This window comes from Carettochelys insculpta, chromosome 4 (genome assembly GCF_033958435.1).
Source record: "Carettochelys insculpta isolate YL-2023 chromosome 4, ASM3395843v1, whole genome shotgun sequence".
Lineage (NCBI taxonomy): Eukaryota > Metazoa > Chordata > Testudines > Carettochelyidae > Carettochelys > Carettochelys insculpta.
The window spans coordinates 131966424-131983099 of record NC_134140.1 but is presented as its reverse complement, the minus strand read 5'-3'; the positions used below and the strand labels follow the sequence as shown (position 1 = coordinate 131983099).

Here is a 16676-nt window from a genome sequence, read left to right as displayed (position 1 = left end):
TTCACACAAGCCTTGAGAAATTTGCGAATATGCATTCCAGTTCCTGTGGGTAAATCACAGCTGGGACTGAACAGACTACTCGTACCATATACTCATTGGATCCAAAAGCTCTGCAGTAGGACTTTTTGGTGACAAAACTTGTTATTGTAGACAAGGGCTGATTGGCTTGCAGTTAAAACTCAATGTCTGACTTTTACACAGCATATCCAGTTTTCCTTCATCCCCAGCTAAAAAGTGACAATGCAGATCAATATTGTTAATACAGGAGCAGATCCTGTTAATGCAGGAACAGATCATGATACCTTTACTCACACTGAATTTCCCTTTACTTTGTGCTCAGCTCCATAGGAATCAATGGGTTGCTACCATTGCCATTTTGCTTTCTTTTAAATCAAACTCTATTAAGGTGTTTTGAGTTAAGAATGTTGCAAAAAAGTGACATCCAGAAATACCAAGTCACTTCTCAATGTGTTTATGATCTCTGCCTCCTGCTTCCTATGCAATGGAGCATTAAGGAGGCTTGTGAGGGGTATTGATGATTAGGCTGCAAGAATAGGGGCACACAACAAAATCCGTCCAATGGGACAAGCTAAACTGGACATGGATAATCAAGGAGATGAAGATAAAGCAAACTCCCCTAAAAGAGACACTAACACAAGATGGCCGTGTCTACACGTGCCCCAACCTTCGAAATGGCCATGCAAATGGCCATTTCAAAGTTTACTAATGAAGCGCTGAAATGCATATTCAGCGCTTCATTAGCATGCGGGCGGCAGCGGCGCTTCGAAATTGACGCGCCTTGCCGCCGCGCGGCACGTCCAGACGGGGCTCCTTTTCGAAAGGAAGCCACCTACTTCGAAGTCCCCTTATTCCCATGAGCTCATGGGAATAAGGGGACTTAGAAATAGGCGGGGCCCTTTCGAAAAGGAGCCCCGTCTGGACGCGCTGCACGGCGGCAAGGCGTGTCAATTTCGAAGCGCCGCTGCCGCCCGCATGCTAATGAAGCGCTGAATATGCATTTCAGCGCTTCATTAGTAAACTTCGAAATGGCCATTTGCATGGCCATTTCGAAGGTTGGGGCATGTGTAGACGTAGCCGATGAGAGCAACTGTAACGTAGCCAGCTGCAGAAAAGCATTCCCATTTATAAGCAAGATTTTTACAACTGGTGTCAGCTTAGCCACAGAATACTCCTAGGCCTCCAAAGTTAACCTCTTGCATCTTGGCTGGCTAGGCTCAAAGATGTAAATCACAAGCCTTAAAGACAAGCAGCCTGTCTTATCTACCCATGTAATCAGAAATAATTAGCCAGGGAAATGGCCACCGATGTCACCAATACAAGATCTATTCTAATTTATTTGCAAGCTGTGTTTTGAGCTGTAGAGCAAACAGATTTGCTATCAATCTGATTCAGAGATCCCCATACGCAGACTGGCTGAACTGCATTCCACTTTCGGAAGTGAGAGAGAATGGAAATGAAAAGGAGGCATGTATTTACATATCTAGTACCTCATTTGCATATCCTTGTGAGAGCTCGCTTCTGGAAAAGCCTCTTTGGGAAGCAAAAACAGATGGGGTTCCATGAAAAACAAACCCTGTTGTCCTGAAACAAAATAGGAAGAAGGGTTCTTTCAAAAATGGGGTTTGTTTTTGAAGGAACCCTGTCTACACAGCTGTTTTTGCTTCCGGAAAAGGCTCTACCAGAAGTGAGATCGCAAATGAGGCATGATGCACGTAAATCAGTAACTCATTTGTGTTTGTGATCTCACTCATTTGCATTCTCTTTCCAAAAGTGGAATACACTGTACATGTAGCCACAGTGTGTGGGGTTACATTGTTCCATACCAACAATGAACCACACATTTTTAGTTTTTATATTAATGGATAAGAGGAAAACATGAAAGAACACAAGTGAGCTCTCCAAAAGGGAACACAGTGTGTGTCTCCTCTGCCACAGGTTGCCTTTGAACTTAACACAACATTGTAGTTACTTTCGCCTACTCCCAGGTGTTGAAAGTATAATCCTCAGAAAACTTGAGTCATTAGGTACGTAACTGTAAAGTCCATGTGACATCCTTAATACTCTACACAGGTTCAGCATACCCATTGGGGCAGGATAGGCATAATTAAATTACTGAAAGGTGTAGTAAGACATTTTAATTCCCTGATAATGTTCTGTCCAGGAGTCTATATCACGCCCATAACCATGGGATGTAGGCACTAAAGGCCTGATCTAAAGCCTTATAAAGCCGAAGAAGTCTATTGATTTCAATGGCCTTTGGATCAGGCTCTCGGAGAATTCTGCATGCAAAATACAAAAGGATTAATATTCTTCAGTCCGCTCTTTAATTATACTATTTGAGTGTCAAAGGAAGAGATTCAGGGAGGTAGCGGTGTTAGTCTGTATCTGCAAAAACAATGAGAAGTCCTGTGTCACCTTATAGGAAGGATTAATACCTTTGTTGGATCACTAGGACACTGTCAGGGACAGGTGAATGCAAAGAGATAACACTTCATTTCTATTTAGAAGAGGATGGCATTTTTCTGGGCTGCATGGGGAAGAAAGGGAGCTTCTAATCTGCAGAACGCAAACTACCCAAATTTCTGTGGAATGGAGTTATGTGAGGACAGTGAGTACTGTGTGTGCAGTGTGCTAACAGATGCTTCACACACAGGTGGGTAAACAAGGCTCTTGCTCCCAAGGGCCTTTATGACAATATAAGGGGTAAGAGGGCAAGGGTTTGAAACATCAAGGCAGTATGTTTCCCCCTCCTTTGCCCATATGCTGACTTTTTGGACTACCATCTCTTTTGGGCAGACCCCTGTCCCCTACCTATTCAGCTGGACCCAGGAAGTGGAGCCAGCAAGTAGCTGCTCTGGACAAGGTTGGCGGGGAGGGGCTCAAAGACAGGCCCTTGCTCCCACTTCCAGCTAGGTGTAGAGACTGAAATACCACACCTCCAGGAAGGTGGGAGCTGCTCAGGAGGCAGATGTCCATGCAGACATCACATGCCTCTGTCCCTGTTAATAGCTGGACACCAGCTCGCTGCCTTGGCTAGGAAGAGCTGTTCGTACCACAAGATACCGGCTGGCCATTAGAACAGCCCCCAATGCCTGGAGGGAGGGAGGTGTGGGGGGAAAATGACGAGGGCACTGTCTCGACAATTTGGTGGCATGGAATTAGCACACAGTTAATAAGAAATATGCCTCCTTCTCATATAGATCACTTTGCTTATTTGTTGCGCTCCTTTCTCCAATCTTCCAGGTGTAAATTAGAACTGGATGAAATGTTTCATTCAAACAATTTTTTGGCAAATACCGGCCTTTTAAAAAAGCTGTAATTTTGGTAGAATTTTGAAAAAAACAATTTTTCAAATGTGTTAATTTAAAAAGTTTGTCTTTGAAAATAAAAATCCCCACCCCTGCTTTATCTTTCTTTCCTGCCCCTCCTCTTCCAGGAGCAAAACAGGAAAAGGGAGAGGGGGAAATAGGAAAAAAAAAAACCTCTCAACATTGGGTGTTCTTTGGTCAAAAAATTTTTAATTTTTTTCATGAAAAGCCAATTTGTCAAGGACCCAGCATGCTGCGGGTGCTAAATAAATAAATATCAACTCGATTACATCTCCTCACCATGACCTATAACATTTCCCTGGTACCAGGTATGGCAGCCTCCCTAAGCAGCAATGTTAAAACGTTCCTGTATGTATCCAGAACCTCCTCAGCCGAAGGCCTTTCAGCTGCGTTCTTCTTCTTACATGCTGTATGGATGTCAAACAAATGGAACCTGACAATATCACTCCCTTCAACATGCCCCAAGAAAAAGCTGGAGACATCTGGGATTTTCCATATGTCCGTCTTCTCATCGTAGGGAGGCATAAGGTCATCTTCAAATGGCATCTCATCTCCAAAGGGCCAGACCTGTTCAGGAGCTACAAACTCACCTTGGAGTTCCCGATGGCCACATTTCACCAGCCTGCCAGCGCTCCGGTTCACGAGAGGCAAGGCATCCAAGTCATTCACCAGAACATGAAAGTCACTCGTCAGCAGATACTGCGATAACACTTTGTCCAAGTCATTGGAGTCACACATCACTAAGGTGCCCAAAGGACTGTTGTGCAAATAATGGATGATGCTCACATAGTCTATGGCGAGCATGAATCTGCGATGCCAAGTATTCACACCTTTATATCTGGGCCGGTCCAGCACTTCATTGAGGTTCTTCAGGGAGCCAAATGGATGATACTCAGTAAGGATTGTGAACTGCTGCTCACAATAGCCAAGCAGTCTGACAACATAATTGCTCTGGAGAGACTTCAGCATATTCAGTCCATGAAGAAAATCTTCCTTTAGCTCTGAGCTGGTCAGCTGAGAAAGGGATACTTTGTTTTCCTTCCACTCAGAAAGAAAGACCTAAAAACAAAGCAAGAGACAGGCAAAACATTTGGAACCTTTTTCTACTGATCAGTAGCAGCTCTTACAGAGAATAGCCACAACGTAGCAAGCTTTCCATTCTTGTTGTTAAATGAACAAATTGCACAACCACAAACTAGACGTCACTTGATACGGACATTATCAGGTGAGTCTTTGTATAAACCTGCTTGTTACAGTGGAATTACTGCTAGCCCCACAACATTGCAACTGTAATTCCTGCATATAGCATTTCTCAATCTCTTGGGTTGCCCTCAAGAGTAGATGACATGGGTTAAATGCAAATCAGCCACTAAATCAAACTGTCTATGAAAATGTAAATAGACCACTCTCTTTCCTCTCGCCCTTACTCAATCCAAGAAGCATCATATTCTGCAAGCAAAGCTGTTGATTTCGGTGGCAGTTCTTGCATAGTAAGTTTCCACACAGTGTAAGGGAGGCCAAGTCTGACTCTGTGAAATCCACCTGAGCAAAATGATACTAACCTTTTTCACAGCCCCTTCACCAACACATTTCAGTTTCCTGACTTCTCTATTGATGGCTTCACAGGATAGCCACGGTGAGCAATTTTTCATTGGTCCTAATCTGAAGTACCCAAATGGGCAGAAGCTAGAGTCCACATCAGGCTGTCTAGTGGCAACTGAGAAATTGTTGAGGTACATGTAGAGAAGGAGGTTGAGGAGCAGCACAGCAAGAAGCAGCAGAACCAGCAAGAGAGAAGGAATTTCCCTTTGGAACAGTTCTTTTTTAACATAGGGGAGTTTTTTGTCCATGTTGCTATCTTCTACATTCTCTGAAACACATAAACACAACACTCTTTTGCAACAAAGAAAGAATGGGGACAAATATTTGGGGGACTTTTAGCAAAACCCTCTTCTTCTAGCCACCCAAATATTCATCATCATCATCAATAACCATGGGCTCAGCACCCGTTGGTGTCTGATGCCTCTCTCACTATTTCCTTTCATCCTTCCCTATCCAGTGCAGAGTGGCTTAGTTTCTGTAGACTAGCTCCGTGCAAGACACAAATTCATATATAAGTATCGGAGGGGTAGCCGTGTTAGTCTGGATCTGTAACAGCAACGAAGGGTCCTGTGGCACCTTATGCTCAAAACTCTTCTGTTAGTCTATAAGGTGCCACAGGACCCTTTGTTGCTGTTACAAATTCATATATAAGACATTCAAAGAAACACTATCAATGTGAAATGGAGTCAGCTGATTTCTACAGATTTTTTTAAACTCACTTCAAGCTCTACTCTTGCCAGCTTTTTTGGGATATTTGCATTCATAGGCACCCGTCCATAAATATGCTTCGTCTGGGAAGCGAAAGAGCTCTGCATGGGCCCAGGGAGAGGAAAGCAGAGTTGCAGGGACCAGAAGGAAGAACAGATAGTGTTGTATTGGTGAGGCGCTTTCCGCAATGCTGAGACCACTCTTGTTACTGTGCCGTATGACAAGCATCAAAGAGGTAGCCGTGTTAGTCTGTACCTTCAAAAACAATAAGAAGTCCTGCGGCACCTTATAGACTAACATATTTTGGAGCATCAGCTTCTGTGGGCATCTGACAAAGCGGGTCTTTGCCCACGAAAGCTTATGCTCCAAAATATCTGTTAGTCTACGAGGTGCTACAGGACTTCTGTGCCTTGTGGGGTATTCCACCACATCCGCAGCCAGCCCGCGGCTTCTCACAGAGACCTGCTGGCTTGCTTGTGCCTGTGAAAGAGATGGGGAAGGGGGCCCACAGAGCGCTTGTGCAGGGGAGAGGCAGCACAACCGAAATCCCAAGCCCCAGCGGCCGGTATAACAAGTCCTGGGGCACCTTACAGACTCAGAGATACTTTGGAGCATGAGCTTTCGTGGGCAACGACCACACAACACAACACAAACACAACACACAAACACAACACCCCTTTGCAACAGGGGAAGAACGGGGACAAATATTTGGGGGGACTTTTCGCAAAACCCTCTCCCCCGGGCCAGCCACGCGTGGCAAGATACAAATTCACATACAAGGCAGGCAAAGAAACACTGTCCACGTGAAACGGAGCCCGCTGGTTTCCAGAGGTTTTCTTAGCCGGTCGCTGCCCACCAAAGCTCCTGCTCCGAAATCGCTCTCCGTCTACACGGCGCCCCAGGACTCGTGTTTGACGACACGGACTAACGCTCCCTCCCACCCAGGCGGGCCCGTCCGCGAGCAGGGCAGGACCTGACTGACCCCGGGCAGCCTTCGGCCGGCGAATCCGGCCAGCCCTGGCAGCGGAGCCCAGCTGAGGGGCACCGCCCTGGGCCGGGCGACCACCCGGCGGGTTTCAGCCCCGGAGCGTGGGCCCCTCTCGCGAGGGGAGCCCCCTGGCCCGGGGGCCCCACAGCCAGGCTGGGCGACGAGCCCCGGGACACCCTCCGCTCGGTCCAGCGCCCCCGCCGGGCGCACTGCAGGGACCAGGCCCCGGCGCGCCCCGGGCGGGACTCACCTGCCGGCCCGGCCCCGCCCCGCGGCAGGGTGGAGCTGAGCCCGCCCGCCGCGCTACCGCCAGCGTCCCGCTGCAGGCCCGGCCCGGCCCAGCCCAGCCCAGCGCCGGCAGCCGCGGCCCACGGGGCGGGGATGGCGGGGCCCGGCCAGGGATGGGGCCCCTCGGCCACCCTCTGCGTGGCGGTGACCGCCATGAGCGCCGCGCTGCTGGCGCCCGGCCTCACCCAGCCCCACGGTAAGGGCCCCCGTGGCCCCTTTGCGCCCGCCCGCCCGCCAGGCCTGAGCCCCCGCCTCCCGGCCGGCCGGCCATTTCCACCCCTCCCGTCCCCTCCCGCATGGCGGGAGCCCCCCCCGCCCGGCCCGGCCCGGCCCGGCCCCCCCCTTCCCCCTCTCCTGCCCCGAGCCCCCGCCCGGCCCTGCCCGGCTCCCCCGTTCCCCCTCTCCTGCCCCGAGCCCCGGCCCGGCCCCCCCGTTCCCCCTCTCCTGCCCCGAGCCCCCGCCCGGCCCGGCCCGGCTCCCCCGTTCCCCCTCTCCTGCCCCGAGCCCCCGCCCGGCCCCCCCGTTCCCCCTCTCCTGCCCCGAGCCCCCGCCCGGCCCTGCCCGGCTCCCCCGTTCCCCCTCTCCTGCCCCGAGCCCCCGCCCGGCTCCCCCGTTCCCCCTCTCCTGCCCCGAGCCCCGGCCCGGCCCCCCCTCTCCTGTTCCCCCTCTCCTGCCCCGAGCCCCCGCCCGGCCCGGCCCGGTCCCCCCTCCCCTGTTCCCCCTCTCCTGCCCCGAGCCCCCGCCCGGCCCGGCCCCCCCTCTCCTGCCCCGAGCCCCCACCCGGCTCCCCCGTTCCCCCCTCCTGCCCCGAGCCCCCACCCGGCCCGGCCCCCCCGTTCCCCCTGTCCTGCCCTGAGCCCCCGCGCGGCCCCCCCCGTTCCCCCTCTCCTGCCCCGAGCCCCCGCCCGGCCCCCCCGTTCCCCCTCTCCTGCCCCGAGCCCCCGCCCGGCCCGGCCCGGCTCCCCCGTTCCCCCTCTCCTGCCCCGAGCCCCTGCCCGGCTCCCCCCGTTCCCCCTCTCCTGCCCTGAGCCCCCGCCCGGCTCCCCCCCGTTCCCCATCTCTTGCCCCGAGCCCCCGCCCGGCTCCCCCCCGTTCCCCATCTCTTGCCCCGAGCCCCGGCCCGGCCCGGCCCCCCCGTTCCCCATCTCTTGCCCCGAGCCCCGGCCCGGCTCCCCCCGTTCCCCATCTCCTGCCCCGAGCCCCCGCCCGGCTCCCCCCCGTTCCCCATCTCTTGCCCCGAGCCCCGGCCCGGCTCCCCCCGTTCCCCATCTCCTGCCCCGAGCCCCCGCCCGGCTCCCCCCCGTTCCCCATCTCTTGCCCCGAGCCCCGGCCCGGCTCCCCCCGTTCCCCATCTCTTGCCCCGAGCCCCTGCCCGGCTCCCCCCCCGTTCCCCATCTCTTGCCCCGAACCCCGGCCCGGCCCGGCCCCCCCGTTCCCCATCTCCTGCCCCGAGCCCCCGCCCGGCCCGGCCTCCCATTCCCCCTCTCCTCCCCCAAGCCCCGGCCCGGCCTCCCATTCCCCCTCTCCTGCTCCGAGCCCCCGTCCGGCTCCTCCATTTCCCCTCTCCTGCCCCGAGCGCCCGCCCCGCCCGGTCCGGCCCAGCCCCCCGTTTCCCCTCTCCTGCCCTGCCCTGCCCAGCCCTTCCCTTCTGTCCCTCCTGCCCTTCCCCACCTGGCCTGTCCCAATTGCCTTTGCCCACCTAACTCCCTGTTTCTGTCTCCCCCACGCTTGGGGTGACCTGACGTCCCAGTTTTATTGGGACACCCGTGTTATTTGGGACTGATTCTTGTCTAAGCCTTCATTACCCCAGCTGACCCTGATTTTTCACACTTGCTCTCTGGTCACCCTATCTGAACCATCTTGTTTGCCCCTTTGCTTTCCCCACATCATCTGCCCCCGTTTCCTCACCCCCAGTTCTTACACTTCCCCCGCCAGTCCTTGTTTCCACCTCCCTATTTCTGTCATTCCCTCCCCAGTCCCCTTCCACACTCCTCTCTTCCACCCCCACTCATTGTCTGTCTTCCTCTGATTCTTTCCCACCTCGCTGTCTCCCTCCCCCAGTCTCGTTGGTACTGTGTCTCTTCCCTACAGTGCCCCTCTCGCTCTGGACTGAATCAGGCTGGGGTTGTTTTCGATTCTCCTCTCCTCCCAAGTGTGTTTCACAGCTAGAAACGCCTGCTTTGCTTGGCCACAGCGCACACTGGTTCTTCATTGAGAACATCCCCTCCTAGGCCCAAACCTGCAGGTTACTGTTTGGGGGTGTGCTGTGCCCCTAGCTCTGCTTACAGCCCTGGTCAGAGAAAGAGAACTTGGAGAGTCCTGAACCTAGGTCAGCAAAAGGCAGGCTCTGCACAAATGCTTGCCTACAGCGTTACAGGGTTACACCCCAACACACAGTAAACTCTTTCATATCTGGCGTTGTATCATCTGGAACTCTCAAATAACCGGTGTTATAACCATAAGTAAATTCTAGTTACATTTTTCTAAAGTACAGTATAGTGGAGTAAATACAAATACAGCATATGATTACAGTGTACAATACTACTGTTGTTGGTAAATAAAGTACTCTGCTTACATTTTTGTTTGCTTATATGTAATTTTGTTTTTCTTTAGTGTTATGCATTGCTAGGTCTCCCTCTCTATTCTCCAGAATATTTGACTGTCCGGTGACCTCCCAATCCCTGGGCTGCAGGATATGAAAGGGCTGACTGTAGATCTATGGTATAAACACAGTTGGGCGATGGTACAGGAACCCACCAACCCTGAGTAAGACAAGGGCAGGACAGGGTGAGATATGAAGATGTTTTGTTTGAACCAGCAGGTTCAAGGGGTAGGGTTGGTAACTAACCATGTCAGGAGAGCAATACGGAGCTTTGTTCACCCAAGGAGACAGCAGAAAAACCCAGTGCTGACAGAGCTGATCCATTGTCAGGGGCTTGTATGCGTTAGTGTACATCTAGAATCTCTAGGTGCTAGTATCATCCTTCATTGGCTATGAACCTGGCGGAGCTCCTTCACTGCCAAACCAGGTCAGATCTTTGTGGATAGTGAAGTCAAGATCTCCTGAGCCAGCTGACTGGAGAGCTAGGAGAGCACACAGAACACACATGGCAACTGATAATAGTCCTAACTTTTAGGTCGGGGCCCCAAAGCTGGAGTAACTTACAAGTCAGGACCCCAAAGCTCAGCATTCAGAAGAGGTTCCCATCCTCACCCAAAACAAAATAGGATTTTCTGTGTATACTGGGTCTCTCTTCTGACTATTGGCTTCCTGAGAAGCACCCAGTCTGCGGGGGACTCAGAGGGAGCAAATACTCCCTGTGTGTTCTTGCCTGCTTCATCTGTGGATGTATCTACACTGTAACTACAAGGTGTGTTCTTACCTAGGAATTGCCTGCTTGGGTTCGAATAGCAGGGAGAACCTGGCAACTTGATTTTTATCTCGTGTCAAGATGAGTTGCAAAGGGATTACATTTTTCACACCCCTGAGTAACATAGCTAAGTTGACCTGACACCCAGCGTAGATAGTGGAACAACTCTCCCTTGTATCTGCCTACTGTGGACTGGGGAGATGGATTAACTACAATGACAGGAGAATCACTCCCATGGGTGCATTGATTATCAACACTGAAGCACTACAGTGGCTCTGCAGTGGCATTTGAAGTGTAGATATAGTCCTGGGCTATGCCTACGTATTAGATCAGCGTTTCTTAAGCTTTCTGAGATCATGGAATGCCAAGCAATAATATTTCTTTTATGTGGAACACCTATGAAAATTTTCTTCAAAAACAATTGTCAGACCAAAAAAAAAAAAAAAAAGCAATATGTACAGCAAAAACAAAAGGAAATAATGGAGAAGTAACATTGGATGTGGCTTTAACATCAGATAATAATAATATATACATAAAAGTGGCAGATGTTCGCAGCACACCTGCCAGTTGTTCCTGGAGCACCTATGTTCCAAAGAATATAGTTTAAGAAACCCTGTATTAGATTGACCCAAGTCTATCACCCAGGGTTGTGCAAGATTTTGTGGCCTATATGATACAGTTAGATCAACATATCCCGTACTTGTATGCACAGCGAGGTTGACAGAAGAATTCCTCTGTCTACTTAGCTACCATGTCTTGGAGAGGAGGGTTATGTATGTTGATGGAAAACCCCTTCTGTTTCCGTGAGCAGAGTCTATGCTGCAGTGGCACAGCTGTGGTACTGTGTCTATGCTGCTGTAGCAGCACACCGTCTATGAACGCTCTTGTTCCCGTTGGTTTTCCAGTGCAATGACGGTAATCCAGAGCCGTGCTCAGGCAGAAACAGGGCTGGGAGAAGTTATCATTTCCTGTATAATTTTTGTACTCCATTGATCCTCTAGTACCAGCAGCCCTAAATGCGAGGATTAGCGAGGCTGCAGTATAGTTCCTTGTTCCTGGTCACAAGGTTGCGCTCATTGTTCCTGGTTACAAGGTTGACTTGTGTTCTGAAATGAGTTATATAAAATTTCCCCTTCCATACTATTAACACATGTCCTTCTCTCCATTTCTGTGTCCCAATAGATTTATCCAGGAGGAGGCCCTCAGATCTGAAAATTGATCAGGCCTTGCTGCTGGTCCACAATGAGTTGATCAGTGAGAACTTGACTGTCTCCTGGCTTTCTGATTACTGTTACCAGGTAAACAAGACGCTCCCATTGTACTCTAATGCATGGGTGTCCAACCTTTTGGCTTGTCTGGGTCGCATTGAGTGAAGAGGAATTGTCTTGGGCCGCATATAAAATATATAATATAGTTAGTGTATATAAGTCACATGATAATGTTAAAAGTTTACGAGCTTGTGGGGCCACATTACTAGCTGTCCAGGGCCGCACGCAGCCCGCGGGTTGGACACGCCTGCTGTAATGTAAGAGTTTGGTCTAGGGGAGGCAAGGCCGAGACTGCACCTCAGGTGGGTGATCCTGGCCTTGTGGACGCTGACTAGCTCAGGGAGCAGAGCAGTGTGGGCTTCACTGGGGGCTGTACAATCATGCCCAGGACCACAGCTAATTCCTGGTGGGCATAGCCCCTGCTGCAGTGTGTGCTGCCACGCCTTCCCCAGTCTAGAGCCTGAACTAGCCAGACTAAAGGCACATCCTGTTATTGTACTGAAGACGTGTGTTCCACAAAGGTGGAGGTGTGCTCCCTTTTGTGGGGGGTGAAATTTTGGAAGGTGGGAGCCTAGCGCGATCGGTCTACCCCTGCCTAGCCCCTGTCATGCTGAGCTGTTTGGACGCTTGCGCTCCCCGTAGCTTGGCAGGGGCCAAGCTGGGGGTGGCACTGCAGCTCTGGGGCAGAGCAATTTCCTGGGAGTCAGTGCAGCGTGGGGCTGGGGTGCTGGACCTAGGCACTGCAGTGCGGAGCGGAGCTGGTGGGGTTGAACAAGGAGAGGCTGGGGCAGTGAGGGGGTGGCGGGGTACCCCTGTTCAGAGCAGGGCTGGGTGATGGTCATTACAATACTAGCGACCCAGGGTGCCCTGCTGAGGTGGGGAGGGAGGAGGATAGGGCTCTGAGCCTGGGTGAGCAGCGGCAGGAAACTTTAGGGGAAGTTTGTTCCTCAGGCAGGCGAGGCCTGTGCCTGTCACATGTGGTGGTGTTCTGCTTTCGCATGCCTGCTGGCCTGATTAGGCAGCATGGGTGAGCTGGGGAGTGGTGCAGCCACGGGTTGTGCTTGGGCCAGTGCATGCATGTTTGCAAAGTGAATGCAGCCGTTGTGACACCTTGGGGCCAGGTCGTCCCTTTGGCTGGTCTGTCTAACGCCAAGGCCAAGTTCAAAACCCAAGCCCGCTGGCGGCTGAGTAACGCTTCGGAATGAAGACTGCTGCTGTAAGCTAGTTAGCCCTGACTGACTCCTGGGACGGAAGCTGGCTGGAGAGAAGCCACTCTTAAGCATCTTGTCTCCCACTCTGAAGAGAGTAGGTCATTGCCACAGAGGGTCTCCTGTTGGCTTTTCAGGGATATCTGTCAGGGTTTGCTTCTACCTCGTTGCTCTTCAGCTTTCTGTATCGTTCGCACATACTTGTAACATTGTCTGGTGAAAGTCTAGTCAACATACAACACACAGGTTTAAAGAGCTGCTGTTACACCAGAGCCGTGTCTACACGTGCACGCTACTTCGAAGTAGCGGCACTAAATTCGAAATAGCACCCGTCACGGCTACACGCGTCGGGCGCTATTTCGAAGTTAACTTCGACGTTAGGCAGCGAGACGTCGAAGCCGCTAACCCCATGAGGGGATAGGAATAGCGCCCTACTTCGACGTTCAACGTCGAAGTAGGGACTGTGTAGTCGTTGCACGTCCCGCAACTTCGAAATAGCGGGGTCCGCCATGGCGGCCATCAGCTGGGGGGTTGAGAGACGCTCTCTCTCGAGCCCCTGCGGGGCTCTATGGTCACCGTGTGCAGCAGCCCTTAGCCCAGGGCTTCTGGCTGCTGCTGCTGCAGCTGGGGATTCATGCTGCAGGCACAGGTTCTGCAACCAGTTGTCGGCTCTGTGGATCTTGTGTTGTTTAGTGCAACTGTGTCTGGGAGGGGCCCTTTAAGGGAGCGGCTGGCTGTTGAGTCCACCCTGTGACCCTGTCTGCAGCTGTGCCTGGCACCCTTATTTCGGTGTGTGCTACTTTGGCGTGTAGACGTTCCCTCGCAGCGCCTATTTCGATGTTGTGCTGCGCAACGTCGAAGTTGAACATCGACGTTGCCAGCCCTGGAGGACATGTACACGTTATTCATCGAAATAGCCTATTTCGATGTTGCTACATGTGTAGACGTAGCCCAGGAGTGGGGAACCTTTTTCTGGTTGGGGGCCACAGTCCCACAGACAGATCACTAGGGAGCCACACAAGTGCAAAGCAAAAACAAAAAAATCCCCTCACTGATGTGGTCTCCAACTGTAGGAAGAGCCAGGGGCTAAGCAGTCTTGGGCAGAGTGGGGAGCAGGAGCAGGCTGTGGGTGGGTGTTCTCGGGCAGAGTGGGGTACAGGAGCAGGCTGGGGGTGGGTGTTCTTGGGCAGAGTGGGGTACAGGAGCAGGCTGTGGGTGGGTGTTCTCGGGCAGAGTGGGGTGCAGGAGCAGGCTTGGGTGGGTGTTCTTGGGCAGAGTGGGGTACAGGAGCAGGCTGGGGGTGGGTGTTCTTGGGCAGAGTGGGGTACAGGAGCAGGCTGTGGGTGGGTGTTCTCGGGCAGAGTGGGGTGCAGGAGCAGGCTTGGGTGGGTGTTCTTGGGCAGAGTGGGGTACAGGAGCAGGCTGTGGGTGGGTGTTCTCGGGCAGAGTGGGGTGCAGGAGCAGGCTTGGGTGGGTGTTCTTGGGCAGAGTGGGGAGCAGGAGCAGGCTGGGGGTGGGTGTTCTTGGGCAGGGTGGGGTGCAGGAGCAGGCTGGGGGTGGGTGTTCTTGGGCAGAGTGGGGAGCAGGAGCAGGCTGGGGTGGGTGTTCTTGGGCAGAGTGGGGAGCAGGAGCAGGCTGGAGGTGGGTGTTCTTGGGCAGGGTGGGGAGCAGGAGGAGGCTGTGGGTGGGTGTTCTCGGGCAGAGTGGGGTGCAGGAGCAGGCTGGAGGTGGGGTTCTTGGGCAGAGTGGGGTGCAGGAGCAGGCTGGAGGTGGGTGTTCTTGGGCAGGGTGGGGAGCAGGAGGAGGCTGTGGGTGGGTGTTCTCGGGCAGAGTGGGGTGCAGGAGCAGGCTGGAGGTGGGGTTCTTGGGCAGAGTGGGGTGCAGGAGCAGGCTGGAGGTGGGTGTTCTTGGGCAGGGTGGGGAGCAGGAGGAGGCTGTGGGTGGGTGTTCTCGGGCAGAGTGGGGTGCAGGAGCAGGCTGGAGGTGGGGTTCTTGGGCAGAGTGGGGTGCAGGAGCAGGCTGGAGGTGGGTGTTCTCGGGCAGAGTGGGGAGCAGGAGCAGGCTGGAGGTGGGGTTCTTGGGCAGAGTGGGGTGCAGGAGCAGGCTGGAGGTGGGTGTTCTTGGGCAGAGTGGGGAGCAGGAGCAGGCTGGGGTGGGTGTTCTTGGGCAGAGTGGGGTGCAGGAGCAGGCTGGAGGTGGGTGTTCTTGGGCAGAGTGGGGAGCAGGAGCAGGCTTGGGTGGGTGTTCTTGGGCAGAGTGGGGAGCAGGAGCAGGCTGGGGGTGGGTGTTCTTGGGCAGGGTGGGGTGCAGGAGCAGGCTGGGGGTGGGTGTTCTCGGGCAGAGTGGGGAGCAGGAGCAGGCTGGGGTGGGTGTTCTCGGGCAGAGTGGGGAGCAGGAGCAGGCTGGGGGTGGGTGTTCTCGGGCAGAGTGGGGTGCAGGAGCAGGCTTGGGTGGGTGTTCTTGGGCAGAGTGGGGAGCAGGAGCAGGCTGGGGGTGGGTGTTCTCGGGCAGAGTGGGGTGCAGGAGCAGGCTTGGGTGGGTGTTCTTGGGCAGAGTGGGGAGCAGGAGCAGGCTGGAGGTGGGGTTCTTGGGCAGAGTGGGGTGCAGGAGCAGGCTGGGGGTGGGTGTTCTTGGGCAGAGTGGGGTGCAGGAGCAGGCTGGGGGTGGGTGTTCTTGGGCAGAGTGGGGAGCAGGAGCAGGCTGTGGGTGGGTGTTCTTGGGCAGAGTGGGGAGCAGGAGCAGGCTGGGGGTGGGTGTTCTCGGGCAGAGTGGGGTGCAGGAGGAGGCTGGGGGTGGGTGTTCTTGGGCAGAGTGGGGTGCAGGAGGAGGCTGGGGGTGGGTGTTCTTGGGCAGGGTGGGGTGCAGGAGCAGGCTTGGGTGGGTGTTCTTGGGCAGAGTGGGGAGCAGGAGCAGGCTGGGGGTGGGTGTTCTTGGGCAGGGTGGGGAGCAGGAGCAGGCTGGAGGTGGGTGTTCTTGGGCAGAGTGGGGTGCAGGAGGAGGCTGGGGGTGGGTGTTCTTGGGCAGAGTGGGGTGCAGGAGGAGGCTAGGGGTGGGTGTTCTTGGGCAGGGTGGGGTGCAGGAGCAGGCTTGGGTGGGTGTTCTTGGGCAGAGTGGGGAGCAGGAGCAGGCTGGGGGTGGGTGTTCTTGGGCAGGGTGGGGAGCAGGAGCAGGCTGGAGGTGGGTGTTCTTGGGCAGAGTGGGGTGCAGGAGCAGGCTTGGGTGGGTGTTCTTGGGCAGAGTGGGGAGCAGGAGCAGGCTGGGGGTGGGTGTTCTTGGGCAGAGTGGGGTGCAGGAGCAGGCTTGGGTGGGTGTTCTTGGGCAGAGTGGGGAGCAGGAGCAGGCTGGGGGTGGGTGTTCTTGGGCAGGGTGGGGAGCAGGAGCAGGCTGGAGGTGGGTGTTCTTGGGCAGGGTGGGGTGCAGGAGCAGGCTGGGGGTGGGTGTTCTTGGGCAGGGTGGGGAGCAGGAGCAGGCTGGAGGTGGGTGTTCTTGGGCAGAGTGGGGTACAGGAGCAGGCTGGGGGTGGGTGTTCTTGGGCAGGGTGGGGAGCAGGAGCAGGCTGGAGGTGGGTGTTCTTGGGCAGGGTGGGGTGCAGGAGCAGGCTGGGGGTGGGTGTTCTTGGGCAGGGTGGGGAGCAAGAGCAGGCTGGAGGTGGGTGTTCTTGGGCAGAGTGGGGTGCAGGAGCAGGCTGGGGGTGGGTGTTCTTGGGCAGGGTGGGGAGCAGGAGCAGGCTGGAGGTGGGTGTTCTTGGGCAGGGTGGGGTGCAGGAGCAGGCTGGAGGTGGGTGTTCTTGGGCAGAGTGGGGTGCAGGAGCAGGCTGGGGGTGGGTGTTCTTGGGCAGAGTGGGGAGCAGGAGCAGGCTGTGGGTGGGTGTTCTTGGGCAGGGTGGGGTGCAG

At 54.6% G+C, this 16676-nt stretch overlaps 2 protein-coding genes across 6 annotated transcripts in view; one reads left to right on the top strand and one right to left on the bottom strand.

Moving 5' to 3' along the window:
* Positions 1 to 1031: 1031 nt before the first annotated feature.
* POMK (protein O-mannose kinase) lies at positions 1032 to 6780 on the bottom strand. 3 transcript variants are annotated; one of them, XM_074993869.1, is made up of 3 exons: positions 6643 to 6780; positions 4913 to 5220; positions 1032 to 4409 (listed from the first exon to the last, which is right to left on the bottom strand). In XM_074993869.1, exons 2-3 carry the CDS (start codon positions 5198 to 5200, stop codon positions 3636 to 3638), a joined length of 1062 nt encoding a protein of 353 aa, XP_074849970.1. In that variant the 5' UTR covers positions 5201 to 5220; positions 6643 to 6780; the 3' UTR covers positions 1032 to 3635. The 3 variants fall into 3 exon arrangements, with proteins under 3 accessions (XP_074849970.1, XP_074849969.1, XP_074849971.1); XM_074993868.1 differs by lacking the exon at positions 6643 to 6780 and adding an exon at positions 6438 to 6546; XM_074993870.1 differs by lacking the exon at positions 6643 to 6780 and adding an exon at positions 5672 to 5943.
* A 220-nt stretch (positions 6781 to 7000) lies between these two features.
* The window catches only part of HGSNAT (heparan-alpha-glucosaminide N-acetyltransferase), a 47690-nt gene continuing 38014 nt past the window's right edge, over positions 7001 to 16676 (top strand). For 2 of the 3 annotated variants that reach the window (XM_074993866.1, XM_074993865.1), the window contains exons 1-2: positions 7001 to 7132; positions 11490 to 11605. In XM_074993866.1, coding sequence (XP_074849967.1) covers positions 7030 to 7132; positions 11490 to 11605 — 219 coding nt within the window. In that variant the 5' untranslated portion in view covers positions 7001 to 7029. Of the gene's footprint in view, positions 7133 to 11489; positions 11606 to 16676 lie in introns of those variants that run through there. The other variant, XM_074993867.1, reaches the window with a different exon arrangement.